The 21,305-nt window shown below is 47.1% G+C and overlaps 1 protein-coding gene across 1 annotated transcript in view; it reads right to left on the reverse strand.

The window, feature by feature from the left end:
- Window positions 1–13,922: 13,922 nt before the first annotated feature.
- NSG2 (neuronal vesicle trafficking associated 2) overlaps window positions 13,923–21,305 on the reverse strand; it is a 54,958-nt gene continuing 47,575 nt past the window's right edge. Inside the window, exons 4-5 of the mRNA XM_004587410.2 lie at window positions 16,258–16,368; window positions 13,923–14,442 (exon numbers count right to left, since the gene is read on the reverse strand). Coding sequence (XP_004587467.1) covers window positions 14,251–14,442; window positions 16,258–16,368 — 303 coding nt within the window. The 3' untranslated portion in view covers window positions 13,923–14,250. The remainder of the gene's footprint in view (window positions 14,443–16,257; window positions 16,369–21,305) is intronic.

A 21,305-nucleotide genomic window follows, 5' to 3' on the forward strand; every position in this document is an offset into this window, starting at 1 on the left:
AAACAGTAAGTCAATCCACAAAGTTGACTTCTCAAAAAAAATGTTCCGAGTAGAACAGCAGAGAGCAGATAAGAGAACAGAATGCTCTGTGCCAAAATCACTTAGCCCATGCCAAATCCTATCGCTACAAAACTCAAGCAGCTTGACCTCTAAAATGGTGAGCTTTGAACTTGATGAGACAGTTGAAGTACCTGGGTGCCAGAGTAGAGTTTCCTGGGTTCAAATCTGGACTGACATTTGAACAACCGATTTTGCACATTCTTCAACCTCTCTGAAACTATGTTTGTTTGTTTTCATTTGTACTCTGGGTTGCTGTGCACCTTATTATTGTGGTGACTTAAAAGGTAAAACATCTGATATTTTGTTCCAGCAGGCATAGTATTAAGTCCCGGCGATAAAGTGCGTTTTAAATCTACCTTACGAAGGATGTGCAGAGGACAGCCGTCCACCCATCACCTGACTTTTCACTTCACTGCCTTGCTTTTCCATGCATTGCTCCCTCCATCCATTTCTTCTATCCACCCATTTATTCATCTTCTTTTTTGCGCATTTCAGTGAAGCTGTAGACATCCATCCGTACGCTCTCCTAAACTTTCAGCACGAACATCTTTAGCCAGTGCTCAGTATGGTTTGTTGTTGTTTTTGTCTTAATTTTGATGCAAAATTTAGTACAACGAGATGTACAAGTGTTGGTGGGTTTTGACGAAGGATAGTCCTGTGGCACAAACACAGTTCTAGGGCATCTGCTGTCCCTCTGTGCTTCTGTCTCAGTTAATGTCCACACCCTCGCACCTCTTGGGCAGCCAATGGTTGGACTTCCCCCATCAGAGACCATTCACTTGGTGCAAAACGTTATCCAGATATACTGTGAGGTGGGGTAAGCCTTCTCTCGCTCAGCACAGTGTTTCTGATATTATTAGATGCTGTTACATGCATCAGTGGTTCACCCATTCTGTGGCAGATCGGGATACCATTCTGCAGATTTATCGTAGTAAGTTTGCCAATGATGCTACTGATGGATATCTGTGCTGCTTCTAAGTGTTTTGGTTGTTATGGAAGATGCTCCTATGGAGATTCCTGTCCAACTCGTTCTCCCGATATGCACCTTCCTAAGCATTTACATGAGTGCACTTGCTGGGTCACAGAGTAAATCTGTATTCATAACAACTTACAGAATGTTCTCACAGTACACTCTACAAGTCTCACTCTACACTTCCAGTAAGAATTTCCCAATGTTTTGAAAAATGATAGTCATCCTAGCAGCTCTTAAGGAAGACGGAGCAGAGAAGAGCCCAGGTTAGCAGGTGGCTGGAAAGGTTTTACAGTTTTCTGGAAAAAGGATGACAGAAGCAGAAGCATAACAAGCAAGTCCTGTGTCACAAAACTCTTTCTCTCTCTCTCTCTCTCTCTCTCTCTCTCTCCTTCAACTTTTAGAAAGTTTTATAACCCAGCATGCTTTGATTCCTCCATATGCACCCAGAATAACCCCAAATAACTACCAGGTCATCAGATGAGGCTTGGAGAGAGAAGGTTCTATTCTTAAACAGTAATTTCTTGGGACATAGGAAAGAAAAGGACCTATAAAGGTGGAATATTTTAGTATCCGTGTCAGTGTGTTCTTTTATTCACTCTAAAAAGGCTTGACCTACTTAATATGAAGGTGAGAGTCAGGCAGAGACTCTGTGGTGATGTTCCTCCATCCGTTTGCGCCCCGCAGGTGTGGCACTGAGCCACACCCCACACATGGCCTGCTTGTCATTTGCTTCTGCAACTGGGTGCGGGTTCTGCATTCAGGTTTAAGAAATCCTAGCCTGGCACTGATTGTCCCAGTCCTATCAGAAAACTACGGAACTCTGAGCATGCTTTAGCCTATCCTGTCTGCCCTTACTGTCTGGGAATCTTCCAGGTAAGGAAACAGACCCGTTGAAGGTACACAAGGATTTGAATCTGTTCCAAGAAATGAATTTTCAGTTCTTCAACTTCAGAAAGTTCTTGTTTCTGAAATAAGCTCTCTGGAAACCTCCAGGGGTTACTTGTTCTGTGTCTCCACTTCTTCGTCACCATCTCTCTGCTCCTACACAGAAAAAAAAAAAAATAAGCAGTCCACTCATCCTGCATGGGCGTTACCATTGGTACTACCAGGAACAACAAAGACCTCCAGGCCAAAAGAAACAGAAAGAACCAAGAATGAACTTCACTAAAGGGGAGCCACTTCAGCAAGCAGACCTGCAGTGAGAAACGTGAAGCAATTTGCAAAGCTCCTTACTGACTATCCGGCCCTCTCTCTCCTCTCTCCCTCTCCCTCTTTCTCCTACACTCTCAAGCTCTCTCCATCCATCTTATCTATTTCTGTATGTCTTTCTATCTAAGAATTTTAATCCAGGAGAGGAATTTGTCTCAAAGTCAAGTTTATTTGCATGAAGTGATGCAGCCATATGTTTTACTGGCCAACAGTTGGGTTTAGCCAAAAGCTTTAATAGAGGACCTTGCTATTTTAGGTTACATGGCAAGCAGGCACTTCCCAAACTAAAAGAGTTACATGTGCAACCCCAAGGTTTCAAAGAAAACATATTTGAAGCACATTCTTAAGTATAAAGGAAGAAGCAACATCTTTCGGAACTGTTGGAGGATTTACATGTCAATCTGCAAATGTTGAAAGAAAAACATAATTTTCCAAATTCTCATACGATTGTTGAGGATCCTTGCGTTAGAATACCCTTTGTCCCACTGGCCTCTCAAGGCACTTCTTCCAAGAAAACAGTGGGGGGATCTGGAGAATTCAGTTCTCCCCACCTCACTGTGTTCGGCGAAAAAATAGACATATCTTTGATTTTGGAAAAGGAAATTAATTTGCAAACAATTGAATCATCCACAACGAAGCTGTGCAGGGAGATCTAGATGAAAAACACCAGACCAAAGGTACCAAATCCTGTGGTGTACTCAGCAGCTGCACTAATTTCCAGGCTGCTGCTGAAGATCATTTGGGGCAGGACTATCAGGTACCATAGACCAAAACTCAAACAAGAAACACCACCCATTGCTTTTCAACTGTGTGGCTGCCATCTTCTCTTGGGGGAGCTGCTCTCCTTTCGGAATGAAGGCACCCAAAGCAGCAGATACCCCTTCTTCAACTGTGAAAATGCCGTCTAGAATACAGAAGTGGATTTAGCCCAGCGCCAATAGCCTTCACCTGTGCTGCTGAGAAAGGGATCTCAGTGGGGCTTGCATTGTGCTGTAATGGGTTAGCTGATGCTGGTAATGCCAGCAACCCATATGTAAAAATTGGTTCGAGTCCCATCTGCTCTGCTTCCAGTATAGCTCCTTGTTAATGTATCTAGGAAAGTAGCAGAAGATGAAAGTGCTTGGGACCCTGAAAGCCATTTGGGGGGACCCAGATGGAGCTCCTGGCTCCTGGTTCCTGGCTTTGCCCTGGCCCAGCCCCCAACCACACAACCATTTTGAAAGTGAACCAGCAAATGGATGATCTTTTTCTAGACTCTCTCTCTCCTCTCATTCTGTCTTTCAAATACATAAATGACTCTTTCTAAAAAGGGGATCAGAGAAAAAGCAATTAATTAAATGCACAATGTCTCATGGTAGAGCAAAGACAATATTAACAAGATTTCCCTGTGTTTTTATTCCACAGGCAATTAAGTGTCAACTACCTTGTCTGATTTCAAGCCCAAACTGCTGATGCTGATGAATACAAAAGAGGAGTGGGGTGCTAACTGCAAGTGGGAGGGGGGAGTTAGTTTTCTACTTCATCTCTGCCCGATGCAGCTTGTACAGTGGTGGACTGTTGTGATTGTGTGTACTGGTGTGATGACAGTTGATCCTGGTGGTAGATTGTCCTCCCCATCAGCACATTGTAAAATCCCTAGGGCCCATGAGCCATGGCGCACCTGAGGCCCTGCCAGCTCTGTGACCCTGGGTCCTGTCCCCTAAGTGTCAGCCTGGGTGCTTCGTAAGGGCAGGACCAGCTCCATCTTGAAGCCTCTCTCCGCAGCTAATTCAAGCAGCAAGAACGGGGTTTGCATGGGCTTTGTACATTTCAAAGGGAGCATCATTTCAGCGCTGTTGAGTACTTGGCATCTGCCACTATCTCCTGCAGTGTTGGGGCATGGGCATGTCCGTCAAATCTGACTACAACATGCCTCGCAGAGGCGCTGCTCATGGGTACACGACAACCTCACTGAACTAGATGCTTGGGTATTGGGAAGACAACACATGAAGGCTTGTCACATGCGGTTCAGAGAATGGACATGGCCTTTGAAATCTGCATCTTAGTTTGTTGTAGCTTTCATAATATGTACTGCAAATACAATCTGACCATCTCTAGAAGCGAGAGAGCCATTATCCTGCCTCTGGAGGCAACAAGTGTCAACCAAGGCAGGAAGCAAGTTGGTGCCCCCCTAGGATCTGCTCTGTGCCCCTCCCCCAGCTTGGAGACTTCCTGGCCATCAGTGCATTCCATGAGGCCCACAACCTGCGTTTTGGTCTCTGTATCTATTTTCTTGTTTGCATAAAAGCTCTCATCAGTTGGCTCAGAACTCAGCCCCAATGACCTTATTTGTACCTGACTCTGTGGAGACCCCTTTGATCAATGCAGTCCCATTCTGGGTACCGTGGGGAATGGCGAAAGAGGGCTGCAGCAGGTCTCTCAGCGGGCTGAAGAACAGACACAGCACCATCAGAAAGACCTGCTTCAAGGCCAGCTGCAGGACTTTCCAGCAGTGTGGCCACGTGGTCTAGGCACTTAAAGGAAGATGTGGGCTAAGCTTGCTTTTGCTTGATGAAGTGTAAGAAATAGCCTTTCCTTTCTTGCAAAGCATCTTGGAAAGCCCTAAACAATCTTCCCAGCAGTACTGTGAGGGAGGGATTTCTGCCCACCCTCCACTGATGAGGAAATAAAGGCTTGGAGGGAGGCTGCACCCTATCCGGGGTCACCCAGGCAGGGAGTGAGGGAGCTGGGACTCAGACCCAGGCCCACCTACTCCCAGCACCCTTTGCATGCTACCAATTTGCTGACAGCTTCTTCCTGTTCTCGTTCAAGAGCTCACGGTCTGAATTGTGTTGAGTTTTTTTTTTTAATTAGTTGGACAATTTGCATCGAAGAGAATAAATTACCAGCATAGAAAGATACATCCTCCTAATCAAATGTGTTTATTTAAAACTGCAGGGGGAGAAACCAGCTCAGTGGAGATGTCACTAGATGTTGTCAGTTCTGCTGGGAGCTGGGCTGGGCGGCCTGTGAGCCAGATGGTGAAGGGCTTCTGGGAGGATGGGGGATGGTGGCGGCAGGCACACACCAACTCCACTGCAGAGGCAAAGGTCCAGGCTCTGTAGCAGCAGAGTGGGTTCAAAGACCAGCACTTGGGCCCAGTGTGGTAGTCTAGCAGATAAAGTCCTCGCCTTGCACACACGCAGGAATCCTATATAAGTGCCAGTTCTAATACTGACGGCCCCACTTCTCATCCAGCTCCCTGCTTGTGGCCTGGAAAAGCAGTCAAGGACGGCTCAAAGCTTCAGGATCCTGCACCTGCATGGGAGACCCAGAGGAGGCTCCGTGCTCCTGGCTTTGGATTGGCGCAGCTCTGGCCATTGCGGCCCTTGGGGAGTGAATTATCAGATGGAAGATCTTCCTCTCTGTGTATCTGAATTTCCAATAAAAAGTAAATATTAGAAAAAGACCAGTACTTAACTTCTCTGGAACTTTGTTCCTTCATCAGTCGAACAGAGTTAAAATAGCACTCAGATTTCCATTCCAGAAAGCCAAGTAGTTGGTGAAATTACCACATAATTTCAGGGACACAAGAAATCGAGCAGAATACAGGGGAATATGATCAAGATTTTTGGTGGCGGTTTGGAATTTGAGGTGCCTGAAATGACCAGCTGTAAGAGTCATTTACAGATGCAGGTTGCAGGAGAGTAAGCTGCATTGCAGAGGAACATTTCAGAATTACTGGCCTAGAGTTGACCTTTCCCCCCATTGCGTCAACCCGCTCAGATAGCAGCTGATGAAAACAGGCTGTGATCACATTCTGTGCCAAAGGAATACAGGGAATTTGGGTGGGATGGGCGGATTGTAGTGGAGGACTCTGCCTCACTTTGGAGGGGATCAGGGAAGACTTAGCGGAGTAAAGGACGTCTGAACCAAGTCCTGATGTGTCAACTGGAATGAACCTGCTGGAGGAGAGGACTTGGAGCAAGTCCGCCTGGGAGAGAGCAGAGCTGCGTGTCATGAACCTGGCCATTGCTACAACCCAGAATTTCCTGTGTGCTGTTGATCGGGGTGATCCTTCCACTGTGATAGATGAAACTCCAAATTTCACTAGCAACACTGTAAAGGTTTTTCACTCAAGGAACAGTCCAATGTGGGTGGGGAGTTCTCTTCCATGTGGAATGCAGGAATCCAGTCTCTTTGCAATTTTGTAGCATCTTCACCCCTAAAACCTGAGAATCCTTGGTTTTCAGACATTGGCAGGCAAGGAGGGCTGGTGAGGAAGAGAAAATAGCAAAGTCTCACCACTTGCTTAGTAGTAGCAATCTAGAAGGGACATACCACAACTTTCACTCACATTCATGTGAAAGTTAGCATGTGATCAGGCTTGGAAGCAAGAGAAACTGGGAAAGAGAGCTTCCTTCCCTCTTCCATCACACCTAAGTCCTTCCTGGCAACAGCCCCGTGTTCTGGAAGGGGTCATGGAAGCTTCCAGAGAGCCAGCCATCTGTCACTGTTGGCAGCAAGGTGAGAAGCAGCTGAACAAACAGAAAGAATCATGCAGAGAAAGACTGTCAACTACAACTAGGTTTGGGAAAGAGTGACTCATTGAGTCTGCCATGTTACAGCAAGGACCAAGTAGAATGTGTCAGCTGTTCACCACACAGAGGACACGTGCTCCATACACAGCAGGTCAGAGTTAGAGGTGTCATGGGTAAAACAAGACAAAGAGAACTGCTGTGCTGTTAAACTACAGGACCCTGGAAGCATAAGCAGTCCCGATTATTCAAAGAAATCCAAGGGAAAGAGAAGTCTTTCTCCACTTAGCCCATTAGAGCTCAAGGCAGCCACAAGTTGCAAGGATGCCGGGGCAAGTGTGGAGCTGCCAGTTATAGTGGGACATGGTCTGGGATGCTCACAGAGCTCAGCCAAGCAGTAGAGCCCAGCAGGGACACAGCTGTACTGCAGCATGGGCGAAGCTAGCTGGGAGTGCCTGGTGGTACTTGGAGTGGGCTATGAATTGAGATCTTTAAAAGGAGCCGAGATCCTGCAGAAATAGGTGGGGAAAGATGTGCATCAATGCTTAAGGTAGTGTGGTTATTTGTTGGATTTAGCAGGTAGATGACAGATATTCAGATTCAATATTAGATAGATGACAGGCAGCTGGATAGGTAGGAAGATAAACAGACAGGCTAAGATACATGCATATCCTCCCAGCTCTCCAACAAGATGCTCTGGAGACAAGTATACTCCTACAGCAGTGAGCACATCTAATATGCAGATTTTGGCTTCTCAATACCATTTCCCATAAACAGAACCAGGGTTTATGGTAGGCACTATCGTACCAGGACTAGGAAGGAGGAAATGGAAGAGAATCCTGTGATACCAGAAAATAAAGGAATTTTAAAGAGAATGGAATGTGTCAAAAGCATACAGTAGAGGCCTGCATTGAGGCACAGCAGGAAAAGGCTCCATCTGTAACAATGGCATCCTGTATGGTTAGCAGTTCAAGTCCAGCTGCCCCACTTTTGAAAGCAACAGAGACTGGCCCAAGCATTCGGGTCCCTGCACTCCTACGGCAGAGGCTTCAGCCCAGACCTGGCCATTGTGGACATCTGAGGAGTAAGCCTGCCTAGGGAAGATCTCTGTCTCCTCTCTCTGTGTAACTCTTTCAAATGAATAAACAACTATTAAAAAAAATACACAATAGCCAAACTGAAAGTCTTGTCATAATACAAACTGAAGTAATTCGAGCAACATGATATTTCATTCAAAGCATAAATATCCATGAATTTGGACTAGTACAAAAAGACTAATACATAGACACCTGGCATAGTATCTAGGAGGCCCACTCACCTATCAGAGAGCCTTGGTTCCACTCCCAGTTCCACTTGCACTTCCATCTTTCTGTAATATGTACCGGGGGAAGCAGCACTGACAGATCAAGTATCTGGGTTCCTGCTAATCACAGAGGAAAGTCAGACTGAGTTACAGCCTCGATGCTTCCGTGTGGCCCAGCCCCAGGGATTATAGACAGGGGGGAGAACCAGAGGGTGGAAGATTCTCACACAAATGCAAACAAACAGTGTTTTTTAAAGCTGACTAATTATTAAATGCTCGTGTAGAACAGACAATTATTAGGGAGAGATTCCAGATGTAAAAAAAAAAATGGGGGAATAGGAAGAGGCCCTGAGGATGCTAGCGCAGTCTGCTGCAGACGCGATCCTGATGAGTGCTAACGGAAACATGAGGAAGTTGCAAGAGAAGCCAGCTTCTTTTCATTGCCTTCAAAGCTTCTTCCTTAGGTTTTTATAACCACAAAGTTTAAAAAAAAGATTATTATAGTGAAGAAATGTGCCAAATACCACCCAAAACAAGGGGTCAAGGGTAAAATCATCAATGTTAAATAAGACCTGTACCCCCGATGTGCTGCTGTAGGATTCTTTCCCTCTCCCCAGATCTCTGTCTCCAGTGTCACCATGGGAAAACATCAGCCAAAACCACACTGAGGGACAATCTATAAAACACCTGGCCAGCACTCCTCGTAAGTGTCAAGGGAGTGAAGATAAGGTAAAACCAAGGAAATCTGACAATCTATTGGCCACTGAGGAATCATCTAAAACAATGTGAGATCTTGGATAAGAACCTACACAGGAAAAATCATAATAATTAGTGGAAAAATTAATGAGCTGTAAATAAAATCTATAGCTACATATAAGAAAAAAAATACATCCAAAGATTTTAATTGGAATTGTTTCATGAAATGTGTCAGAGACCTTGCCACTAAAAATGAGATGCTGATATACCGTGTTGGAGTATCTGGTATGGAGACCAGCTCTGGCTCGTGATTCTAGCTTATTGCTAGTGTAGATCCCAGGAAGCAGTGCTAGCTGGGTTCCTGCCACTCACAAGGGAGACCTGGATAGAGCCTAACTCAGCCATGGCCACGGCTGGAACTCGGAGAGGGAAGCAGTGGACGGTAGCTCTGTCTCTTTTTGGCTTTCTCTATCTGACTGCTTCTTAAGTAGTACTTTGTTGTGATGTATCTGTGTAACTAGCTGATTAACAAAACTCTCAGTAGACATGGGAGGAAAAGGGTAGCTTGTGAATTTGTACTGGGACTTGTGTGTAACACATTGAGAGAGGGACTTGGAGGGAAAGGACCAGAGCCAGCGAGCTTCCTTAGGGCTGGCAACGGGGAGCCAATTTCTGTGTTGTAGGCTCTTTAAGCCCTTTGCCTCCTTGTTACCCATGGCAACCCTTTTGATAGTGAGGAGGATATTTAAGAACAATCCAAAATTTATAAATGACGAAGCAAAGGCTGAGAGACTCAGCCACAGCAGGTACAATTTGTTGAGTGCTTCGGATAAGTAAATCTTTAAACACTGTTTCCTGAAATTCACACAAAGCAATATTTTGAAGAGGAGGAAGCAGAAGTGCAGAGAGAAGGTGACAGTGGGCAAAGGCCAGGTCCAACCCTGACTGGCTTCCTCCTTGAGACTCTGCGTTCTCTAATCAAATGCCCTACACCTCACACAGCCCACGCGCAGCCCCACACCAGCCTCTAAGTGAGCAATAAATGACAAAACCAGTCCATATGCTCTGGACACCATTCCCTTACAATGAGACTAACGGGCTGAAACAGGGGGAGAGGACCAAGGGGGGGCTTGTCCAGAAAGGGGGCAGCCGTCTTGGAGGGCCTGTGCTCCCAGAACCAGATCATGCCTTGCAGGAACACGGAGTAACACGAACACCTGCTAGACTAAGTCCCATCTCTGGAAACCGGCATGGATGTTGCCAAGGGAACCAACCATTTTCCTTTAAACTCTTTAGGAATGTCTGTTATGACGTAGAATTGTATATGCTTGGAAAATTATGATGGAGGGGATCTTTTTCTTCTTCCGTATGGCCCCTAAGTTTGGTTAGTGCACGTCATGAGAGTGTGTTGTTTCAGTTTTCCAGATATAAATGGATGCCTCCCACAGTATCTTCCAACCTGATCAGGTGCTGGGAGTGCAGCAGACTGCACACTGTACCCCCATAGCATACACTTGTTGTCTATTCTCTCATCTCCATCTCCTCCTTACCCCCAGCCTGGCCTGGGAACCCCAGCAGAGCAGGGCAGCCTGCGTGGGCCTGGGTCAGCTTTGCATCCAGCCTCTCACAGCAGCGCCATGCCACCAGCATTGGTGCGGGAGGCCCGGGGCTCTCCCTCCTTTACACTGCTTTCCTCTGTTCTTCCCATTACCTGGGAGGAGACCTCTATGCTGCCTTCTTTGCATACTCTGGAATCATGATGATTGAAGAAGTATAACTCACCCTCCAAGGCCCAGCTCCAAGGCCAGTTCCTCCAAGAACCCAGGGTGGACACCCACACTGCCAAGCACTCTCCTCAGGGCTCGCAGCCGACTCAGTTCCTAAGCCCATCACCTCTCCTGCTCATGACCTCTCCTGAACAACTTCGGTCTTGAACAAGGTTGGACCTCTTTTTTTTTAAGATTTATTTATTTATTTATTTTAATTGTAAACTCAGAGGAGTGAGATCTCACTTCTTTCTGAAGAGAAAGTCATTAACTCTGCCAGGAAAGGTGTGCAGTCTCAAGATAATATCTAAAAACCAAAAGTATCAATCACCCAGTCCCAACCCCATCCATTTGCCCTTATTTCTGATTGTTACCACAAACCTAGCCATTCCAGAAAAGAAATAATGACTGATTGTTGTTGTTTTTTTTTTCAGGCAATGGAGTGGCAAATCTATTCATGATAGAGTGAACATGTATTCCTTCAATCTTCAGTTGACTCTGTATAATTGAAAAAACATTGAGTATTTATCTGTTGGGCCTGTGGATCAGCCAACCTGGATCCCTGCCCTGTTTTCTCCAGCTCGCTGTCCTCTAAAGACAGACTGGGAATCCAAGGCTGTGAGGGTGTGGGTAAGCGGTCCAATGCCCAATGCTTCACAGCCTGTGCAACCCCAACAGGAAGGGAAGGGAAGCTATGCCACTTCCTTCCCCCTTCCTCCCCTCTCCCAGTGTCAGCTTGGAGCCGTGGTTTCCAATCCTGGCCTCTTCCACAGATGGTCTGCTATTTAACATAGAGAAGATGTGTGGACACAGACTGTAAACTGAAGAGCAAAATGCATGGATGTGTGGCTCTGCTGAATGGCACGATGCTTAATCCACAGCTATGGAAAGGTGTAGGTTACAGCTGCACAGCCTTGAGCAAGCTGCTTCACTGATCCATCTCTTCATCTCCAAGCTAGCATGGTGACATCCAGACTAATGGCAGTGGCATGACAGGTGGGCATCCCTATCTCCTGGGACAAGTGGGAGGGTTATGTGAACCAAAATGCGGAAAACGCTAAGCTCTTAGCACAGAGCACCAGGACCTCAAGCATCTGCTGTTCTTAACATCAACCATTGGTCCCCAGGCTCTAGCTGAGAATCAGCCAATGCATGTTAATGTTGATGGTGATCTGGCTTCTGAGGAAGGACTTCTCCCCTTGATGGTGTTTGCCAGGGTCTGACACAAACTAGAAGCAGTCCATGATGAGAAGCAATGGAGTTACAAAACCTGAGTGGGTCCCAGCCCCTGAGCTTCAGTCTGTGCATCTGTTGAACGAAGGTCATTAACTCTTACCTGAGTCTTCCCTGGGCTAATTAGCTTTCTCCTCAGCTGTCGGCTTACCACTCGTTGCACACCCCAGGAACCATCAGACCCTTCTTTTGCTAGGATCCCTTTCCACATCCGAATCTTTGTCTCTCACAAAAACACAAACAGGAAGTCAGAACCTTAATCCACAAGGCAATAGTACTTGGGGGGGATGGCAATGAGAGGTGACCAGACCATGTGAACCCCACTCCCCTCATGTACGGGACCAGTGTTGATTATCAAAGAGCTCCGGGCTTCAAGGGGACCCTCCATTCTCTTTCATTCTCTCACTGCCCTTGCACCATGGGAAATAAGAAGGCCCTGGCCAGATGCAAGTACCTTGAACTTGCACTTGGCAGCCTCCAGAACAGTGAGAAATAAATTTTCTTTATAAATTGCCCAGTTTGTGCCTATCTCTGATGGCCACAGAAGCCAGATGAAGATACTGTGCCATAGCCCAGCTTGGTCCTGGGCAGGCTACCCATCAGCGGGCATCAAGCCACGTAACCAGGTGTCTCTTGGTTCCTGTTCTAGGTCTTCAGCATCTTCACACGCCCCAGTTGCCACTTCACAGCCTGATGCCAGCCCAACAGGACACTCCACTCCCTGGGTCCTCCTCACCTCTGTGGCTGCTTGATCCTAGCTCTTCCCTCTTGGGCTCAGCCAGCTGACAAGAAGAAAGGTCACAGAGGAAGGTCAAGACTCTCAGACACATTTATCTTTATTTGTTTCCTGTCAGAAAATTTCAAGAATTACACCAAAAAATACTTGAGCCTCTGCTACCTACTGACAAAAATACACCACGAAATTATGAAGCGCTCAGCAGTTTGGCGAGGGACAGTTGGTTATTCCGCTTCGGATGACAAATGAATTTACAGGTGACGCAAGGTGATGGGGAGGCGAGGGGTGGTCGAGTGGAGTGGAAGAGGGAGCAAAACCAGATGAGAGCATTTGGCAGAATAATTTGAGCTAGACTAGTCTTATTACCCAGCTGCTGTATATGATGATTTTGGTAACATAGCAAGCCACAAAGCTATACCCTTTAAATGGCCTGTCAGACACTTGTGGGGAAAATGTAGCACCTCTCAAAACCCAATAACCAGTTCTTGCAGCCACTTGGGGCTGGACTGTGCCTGAAGCCAACATCCCCATAGAATGGGCCTCCTTGAAAAGCTTGTGAGAGGACAGCATGGAAGAGCATTTAGGGCAAGGAAAAGGCCTGTTGTGTGCCAGAGGCTGCTTTCTTACCCACAGCTTCTGGAATCCCACTGGCGACTTGGGCAAATATCCCCCATCATCACAATAGCATGGGCACACACAGGGACCTTCCCCAAGTTTCTTTCTAAATGGTTTGGCATTGTTGCAGCCTCAGTCATTGCTGCAGCCTCAGTCATTGAATCTCTTCCTGCCCATCTCCTGAGGGTCCCAGTTAAAATCCTACTGTTCCTATTCCTATAGTGATTAGCACTTTGGGGGTCAACAAATACTAATTTAGAACTCAGTGCTGTGCTTCTACCAAGCCCTGGGGTGCATGCCTATCCGGGGTCTTCCTTCTTCCCCCAGCCTCCTTGTCCTCTTCCTCTTTCTACCACTGCTCTCTTGTAAACATGGACAGTGTCCTGGCAGAGAGCTAGAAAAAACAGGGGAAAAAAAAAAGAATTGAATCTGCCCATGTCCCAAGGTCATTATCAGCCTCTGCAAAACCCAGTACCACAGAGCTCAGCCACGTGGGTTCTGCCCAAGCCACAGCAAGGATTCTGTGCAGTTTGTGTCAGTTCTGCAAAATGCATCTGTGGTCAGTATGCTTTAGTCTGGCTTGAGCTCATCCTGGTCTTAGAAGTGCCAAAATCAGTCCTCTCCCCCGCTCTGTCTTCTCCTCGCTCCCCTGCAGGCCAACAGCGAATGACGGGGCTCCATCCTGCATCACTCACTTGGGCCCTTCCCTCGGAAGCCCACTTGAAGCTCTCACTTTTCCCGTCTAAGAAGCCGCACTCTTTATGGTTCCATGCTTTGGTACCTCCTACTTCTTCCTGTCTTTCTGTTTAAAAAAAAAATGTTTTCCTAACAAAGAATAAGCAGTGGCTTTGAAAATATCTTACATGGGAACACTCAACACGAAACATGCCTTTGTACATGAGCCTGACTCGGGACAAATCAACGATACCAAGGGACAAAAAAGAAATATCAATTCAGACGACTCCAGCGCACGAGATTTTAGGAGAGCTCCTCCCTCCCGCCCACCCCCAGCCCACCCCCGCCCTCATCTCCCAGGAGTACAGTATTGTCTTATTACTGGAGCTTGGCTTGATCAACGGGGGCCCGCCATCTCCACCACCGCCCCCCACTCCCCTCGTCCCTATTCTAGCTGGTCTAGGCTTCTAATGGCCCTGGGTCTTGGGTGGCTTGGGCTCATGGATGACAGCAGCTGCCGACAGCCAGGGCCCGATGGCCCGGGCAGTGCTCTGCTTGGCCACACTGTAGTGGCTGATGACTGTGTAGAAGCGGCTTCTGGAGTTAGGGTCCTGGGATGAGTAGTAAGCATCCAGGGAGGCTGGAATACAGCGCTTGTGCTAGGAAGAAAGAGACAAGAGTTAGCCATCCTTCTACCGGCTGCTTCCTCCCCCACCTGCCACTAATCCACCCCTTCTGGGGGCCATATCCCCAACAGGCTCTCATTCAGAAAGCAAGCAGCAGCAACCCAACCTGGGCCCCTGCCACAAAGAAGGCCTTCCTTAGCCCCAACACCATCACCATCACCACCATCATCACCAAAGCTAGAAGGAGCCAGAAGGATCCTGATACTAATAATGACGCAAAGACAACTTCCTCCACCTTCTCATTGGGGAACGCCGGTAGACACTACTGGTGCCACCACCAGATCCTCCCACCCATGATCCAGTGGCTTCTCTGGGATGCTGCCCACAGGTAATGGCTATTTATTTCCTTCATTGTATCCTTTCTGTTCTCATGTCAAAAGTCTCATTTTCTAACATCAAAGTTATATATTTGCATCCTATAGACACAAATGATCTCTTACATAGATGAAGAACTGTCACAAGATAATGCCAAGGTGACTGCAAAACGCTTGACTCCTGAATGAACTCTGAGCTTTCTCTGCAGCTCTGCAATGTCTTCATAGTACAAACAGCTCAACTTTGGAGTTTTTTATTTTTGCTGTTGAGGAAAAGTGTGCCCATATAACCATTCTGCTTTTTAATTTCAGTCCTGTGGACCATGCATTACATGAGTCTGCTCTTTACTAGGAAATCAGCTTTTCTTATTTCTGTTCACACCACATAGAGCTCCCTTGTAGAGGGACCTCTCACATGCAATTCATTCGACTTGATCCCACCATGTGGCAATCTTTCTGAATCTTGATTCTGATTAAGTTTGGAATCATAGGAAGCTAACAGCAGAAAGGAAAAACACATATCTTCAGGCTGGGAAAGTCACTGTGCAGACCTCCTTTGGACCAGAGTAGCTGTGGTGTCTTGGAAAATTCTTTTCACAAAGCAGTCTTAGTTTCTATGAGAGTGACATACCCTATTTTTAAGAATGGTTGTACAGTGCCATTGAGTACATGTATAGTGACATGTTTAAGGAAGTGTTGGACCAGGAGCCGGACATAAAGTATATACTCAGTAAGTGATACCTACAGTTCTTAATATTAGCACCTGTGTCAGCTCTAAGGCAGATCCTTTCTTGATTGCTGGCAACATTCGCTGAGAGCATGTTATCTAGCAGGCCCTTTGCTAATTTTGCTGACTTAAATTTGCTCCTTAAAGCCTCATAGGTTGGCAGTATCAGCACACATGTTACAGGCTAGAGAAATGAGACTCAGAGGCAGTCCAGTCTGCAAGGGAACGCTTGTCCTCAGAGCAGAGTCAGGGAGAAAGAGGCTTAGCTGCAAGACTAGGGTAGAGGGCCTCATCAGCACCTGTTCCCTGTCTTTACATCTCTGTGGCCCATGTGAGGCTACATCCACCAGGCCAGGGAGCTCCATGCCTGCAGAGGTGGCCAAGGATGAAGTGACAATGTCAAGTGAACTGGTATTCTCTCACTGTGGATAGGCCAGGGAGCTCCATGCCTGCAGAGGTGGCCAAGGATGAAGCGACAATGTCAAGTGAACTGGTATTCTCTCACTGTGGATGTGCTGGTGAAAGCCAGACCATCTGCTGACCTTGGAGAGTGGTGTCTCCACTGCCTACTTGAGATGAAATCTTTCATGCATACTTGAAAATACCTTTCCAGGTGCGTATTTCATTCTAAGCAATATACAGGGAGATTGCCAGACCCAGAACTTCTGTGCCAACAAAGACATCACTAATCCCTCTAATCGAAACTGATGCTAGCCTAGGGCCACTCACCTGCCAGAAGCTCCTTACCTTATAGACAAATCCTTCTGGGCAGCTGTGGTCGTAGGTGAAGGCTTTGTAAACCACCAGGAATACGATGCAGGCGAGGAAAGCTAGGGCCAGGCTGACAAGGATGGTGACCTGGAGAGACACATTGAGAACCATTCAGCCTCTGTTTGCCCATCACCAGCCCAAATGTAGAACACTCAAAACCTGAAAGAAAGGGTGGCCAGGAGCCCAGAAAACTGGCTCTGTCCTGGCTCTGCCACTAACTGGCAGCCTTAGGCAAACCACCTTGTACTCTGGATCCCAACCTCCCCCTTCTGCAGCGCAATTTCTGAAGCTCCTTCTTGTCTCCACATGTGATTTCTGCTCTCATTCTACTTTCTCTGTTAGCCTTGTAGAGAGCAGGAAGAGAGTGAGCCTTAAGCCAACATGCCCCATGCTTCTTGGCCTTCACTGCCCCTGCTACCACATCCATTGTCCACCTCCAAGCTCAGACACTGATTATTTATGCAGCATCAACCAGTTGCCAGATACACACTTCGAAAACATCCCTCAATAGCAGCCCTGCTCCACCCCCACCTCAAATCTGTTCTCCATGGATTCTTCCTTGCTGCGAAAAATGTCAACTCCACCTTTGCAGGCACAAAAGCCAGGAGTTTTGAAGTCATCGTTGACTCTCTGTCTCTCTCTCTCTCTTGTTCTTGGCATCCTACCTCCCAGCAAAAACTACTATTTCTTTCAGATTCACCCAAGGTCTGGTGTTTCTTGTGAACTCAGCTGCTTCCAGCCGGGCCCATGTCTTCATCCCCCATGACCCGCAGAGTGGACGCAACCTGCTCATTCATCTCTTCTTTGCCATCTTGGATGATTTGACTCAGCAAGCAGAGAGATCTTTGTCAAACGTAAGCTGAGACACGTTCCCTTTCTGCTCAGAAGGACTCAACAAGTTCCAACTCCGAATCTCCAATCCCTTACCTACAAGCAAGCATTTAAGAAGCAATGCAACACCAAACAAACTTGAGATGCTGGTAGGATTTATCAGAAAAGAGTACATGGCTAACCTCTGAGGAGTCACCAGGTTTCCCAGGATCACCGAGTATGCTCAGGCCCCATCACACTGCCAGTGCACAAAGGGGTGGAGTCTATTCCATGATGTTGGAACAGCCAGTGTCATCATCACCAGAATGCCATTTACCTGCTATTTTAAAAATATAGTAGACCTTTGAGTCTACTGGCCTCAAAATATGCTAGACTTCCTCTCATGGAGGTAAAACCCAATCAGTCTGAAACACCTGCATCTCACTTCCTTCTCTCTCCAGGGCATGTTTTATGAGCATGAAAGGAGAAGGAGTTCACATAGCTCCAAACAAATGGAGCTGTTGGCGACACCTTTACACCCTGAATGGCAGAGACTGGGGAAAGAAAAGAGAAGGAGGCTGCAAGGAGAGTCCTACGGGCCTGTCTATGAGAAACCCCTCAGGCATCTATACACAGTTTGAGGAGGAGATATGTAAAACCTCATTTTTCTCTATTTTTGTTTATTATTTTATGATAATCATTGCCGACACATTATGTTCCTCCATCAGTCCAAGCCCTCATCTGAAGCCTGCAGCCTCCCGCCCCAAATTGAGCTGAGCATGCTACAAGGGGAGACAGTACAGTGATTGGACCAGAACCACCAGCAAGACATAAGGCCAAAATGGAAAAGTCAGTGCAGGTTGAACGTGCAGTAGGAAATAAGCCAAAGACACAAACACCCTCTTGAAACCCTGGTGTTGAAAAAGGGCAAGACCCCTGCCCGCCAAGACTAAAGAGCTAGGAACACAGCTGGCCAATGTTTGGAGGAGTGTAGAGATAAAGAAGCTGAAAATGCCCTGATTTCCCATCAACTGAGGAATGGCAGCACAAATTATAGCATCAGCCATAGTATCCATGGGTTCACCTAAATGCAGCCTGAAAATATTTGGAAAAAGTTGTATTTGAACTGAACGTGTTTTCCCTTCCTTTTCTCAGTTCCTAAACAATACACTATAACAACTGTTTGTGTTGCATTAAGTACTGCAAATCACCTACAGACGGTTTCTGGCAGGGTGGGGCCCTGGAAATCATCTGGTCTGGCCCTGCCAAGGCAACTGCAGGCAGGATTCAAGATTCAATAAATCCTGAGCAGGCTCACTTTTAAGTTGATCATTTTGGATGGCCTGCAAATGATGCTATAAATATCCCAATGGCCTTTGGCAAGGGCCAGCCTTGTGGCACGGCAGCTGAAGTCACCTCTGGCAATGCTGTTATCCCATATGGGCATAGGAGTCCAAGCTGTCCCACTTCCGAACCACTTCCCTGCTAACACTCCTGGGGAAAGCAGTGGAACATGGCCCAAGTGATCAAACCCCTGCCACTCATGTGGGAGTTCCGGCAGAAGCTCCTAGCTCTTGGCTTCAGCTTAGTCCAACTTTGTCTGCAATGGTCATCTGGGGACTGATGGAAGATCTCCCCTGCCCACCTCCCCACCGACACACTCACACATACACACACAACCCATGTAACAGCTATTTAAATAAGTAAATAAATACATATTCTTTTAAAAATGACTTTTGGCAGACACAAAAAAAGGCCCCCCCCCGAGAATACAGGAAAATGTGTACAAGTTACATGTAAAAGTCATTTTATGAGCCTCCATGGACTTGGCATTTTTAGAAGTCTCAGAATCAATCCCGTTCCCATAAGGGAAGACTGTCCATTCTGTGACTATTCTATGGAATAGCATTCAGCCATAACAGGAAATGCAAATGCACCTTGAAAAGAGAGTCATAAAATGCCACACATCACACGATCCTATTCATAGGATGGGGGGTGGATAATGATCACACAGGGTTTCTGTGTTTAAGATTCATTTCTTTTTACTTGAAAGGCAGAGCTATAGAGAAAGAATGAAAGAGAGAGAAAGAAATACCCCCCAACAGCTACAGTGGCTGGAGCTGGGTTGGCCCAAAGTCAGGAGCTTGGAGATTTTTAGGGGGGTCTCTCACATGAGTGCAAAGCTCCAAGGACCTGGGCCATCTTCTGCTACTTTCCCAGGAGCATTATCAGTGAGCACAATCAGAAATGGAGCAGTCTGAATGGGAGCTTGCATCTAAATGGGATGTAAGCGCCACAGGCAGAAGCTTAACCTACTACATCACAATGCCAGCCCCTGGTGTTTCCTCTCAAAATGTTGCAATGATTTGAGAGTAGACAAGGGTGCTGGTTGGCACACTATGAATGTGTTCAACGCCACTGAAGTATTCATTTTAGCATCATTGATTCTATGTTTTATAAATCTGACTTCAATTAAAAAAAAAATTGGACCCCAGGCAGAAACCTGACCCTGGCAGTTGTGTCTCGATGGGGCAGAGAGGCAGAGACCATTTTCCTAAGAGGTGACTTCTCCTGCATGGGGGACTCAGATCCTGCCAGCACATCCTTGTCTTATAGGGGTCACCACTGGGGCGCAGTCAAGGCAACAAACTGCAGGATCAGGGCACAAACCCAGCCATAGGCGCATCCACAACAGGTCTCGTATGTGTAAAGTACAGAGCACAGAGTTTCAGCCTGACCCTGCCTTTACCTCCAAACTGGGACAGGGTCCCGGGGAAGCCCAGACCCCAGGGGTCCAGGACATGGGTTTTATAAGCTCTGATGTGCAAGCAGAGAAGACAGCCATGACTCCAACATGCTGATGTGAGCAGTAGGGTGTGTGATGGCAGCTGCTCACTGATGAGGTCATTTAAGCAATGCTTTCATTTTTGTTTTTTGAGGATTTATGCATTTATTTGCAAGTCAGAGTTGCAAAAAGGGTGGAAGGGATCAAAAAAGACAAATCTTCCACCTGCTTATTCACTCCCCAAAAAGCCAAAACAGCCAGGGTTGAGCCAGGTAAAAGCCAGGAACTTCATCTGGGTCTCCCATATGGTTGTCAAGGAACTAAATACTAGGACCATCTATGGTTTTTCCTAAACCATTACCAGGAAGCTGGATCTGAATTGGAGCAGCCAGGACTCTAACTGGTTCCCAGAAGGGTTACTGGCATCACAAATGGCAGCTTAACCCACTATGTCATGATGGAGTCATGCAGGCAGTCAATCCTCATCTCCCGGCTGCACCCCAGACTGGTTCCATCAGAGTCCTTGCAAGGTGGACTCCAGCCTTGGGAATGTTTTGGAGGCCCAAGGGGGCCTGCAGCGAGCAGGCAGGGTGGAGGAGAGTTCTGTGTGCAGTAACCATGGGGCCGCCTCCATGATGCTAACAATCTCAGGCCTAATGCCAATCAGAGCCTCAGCCCACCCAGTGGGGTTCCACCCAGGCAAGGCTAACAGGTCAGACTGTGTCTTAGGGTGAAACAGAAGAGTTGGCCTCCTTGGAAAATTCTGGAATTTTGCAACATCTACAACTCAAGGCCAATCATTTCTCAAGATCCTAAGGCAGCCAGACAGCCCCACCCACACCACCCCCTTTGTGTAGGAGATGGCGGGTGGGCAGACTTGGGTGCCTACTGCACACGAAGCGGTGCTGTAAGCAGGATTATCAGCAGCAGGGTCTGCAGGACCCAAGGGGCAGGGGACAGAGAGGTCTTAGGGTGTGACACAGAAGTGACTTTGTGAAGAAACTAGGATACTAGGACCATGGAGGGTTGGGGGAGGAGGCCGGCAGAAGGCTCTGAGTAGAGGAAGCGGCACCTGCCAAGCACAGGAACTGCAGAACACTGGCCACTCTGCACACTCCTTGCAAAGCCCGGCATGGCTGGCTCAGAGGGTGCAAGCAAGGAGAGGCCTGTGAGGCTGGGCAGGTGCAGAGGCCTCACGGGAAGGACAGGGAATTCCTTGGAGTTTTAAGAGGGAAAGCAGATTTTTTTTTTTTATGGAAGGACCTGAGAGAACAGTAACTAGTTTGCAGAAAATAGCATCAGAAGATCAGTTTATTTGGCTGTGGAAAATTTTCAGAAGGCGTGCACCTAAGAGATGGGCAAATATTTCGTGGAAATGTGTGTTATGAGGAGAGCTTGGCATGGATCTCTCCCGGGAGATCCCTGGTGA

The sequence above is a fragment of the Ochotona princeps genome, chromosome 19 (genome assembly GCF_030435755.1).
Source record: "Ochotona princeps isolate mOchPri1 chromosome 19, mOchPri1.hap1, whole genome shotgun sequence".
NCBI lineage: Eukaryota > Metazoa > Chordata > Mammalia > Lagomorpha > Ochotonidae > Ochotona > Ochotona princeps.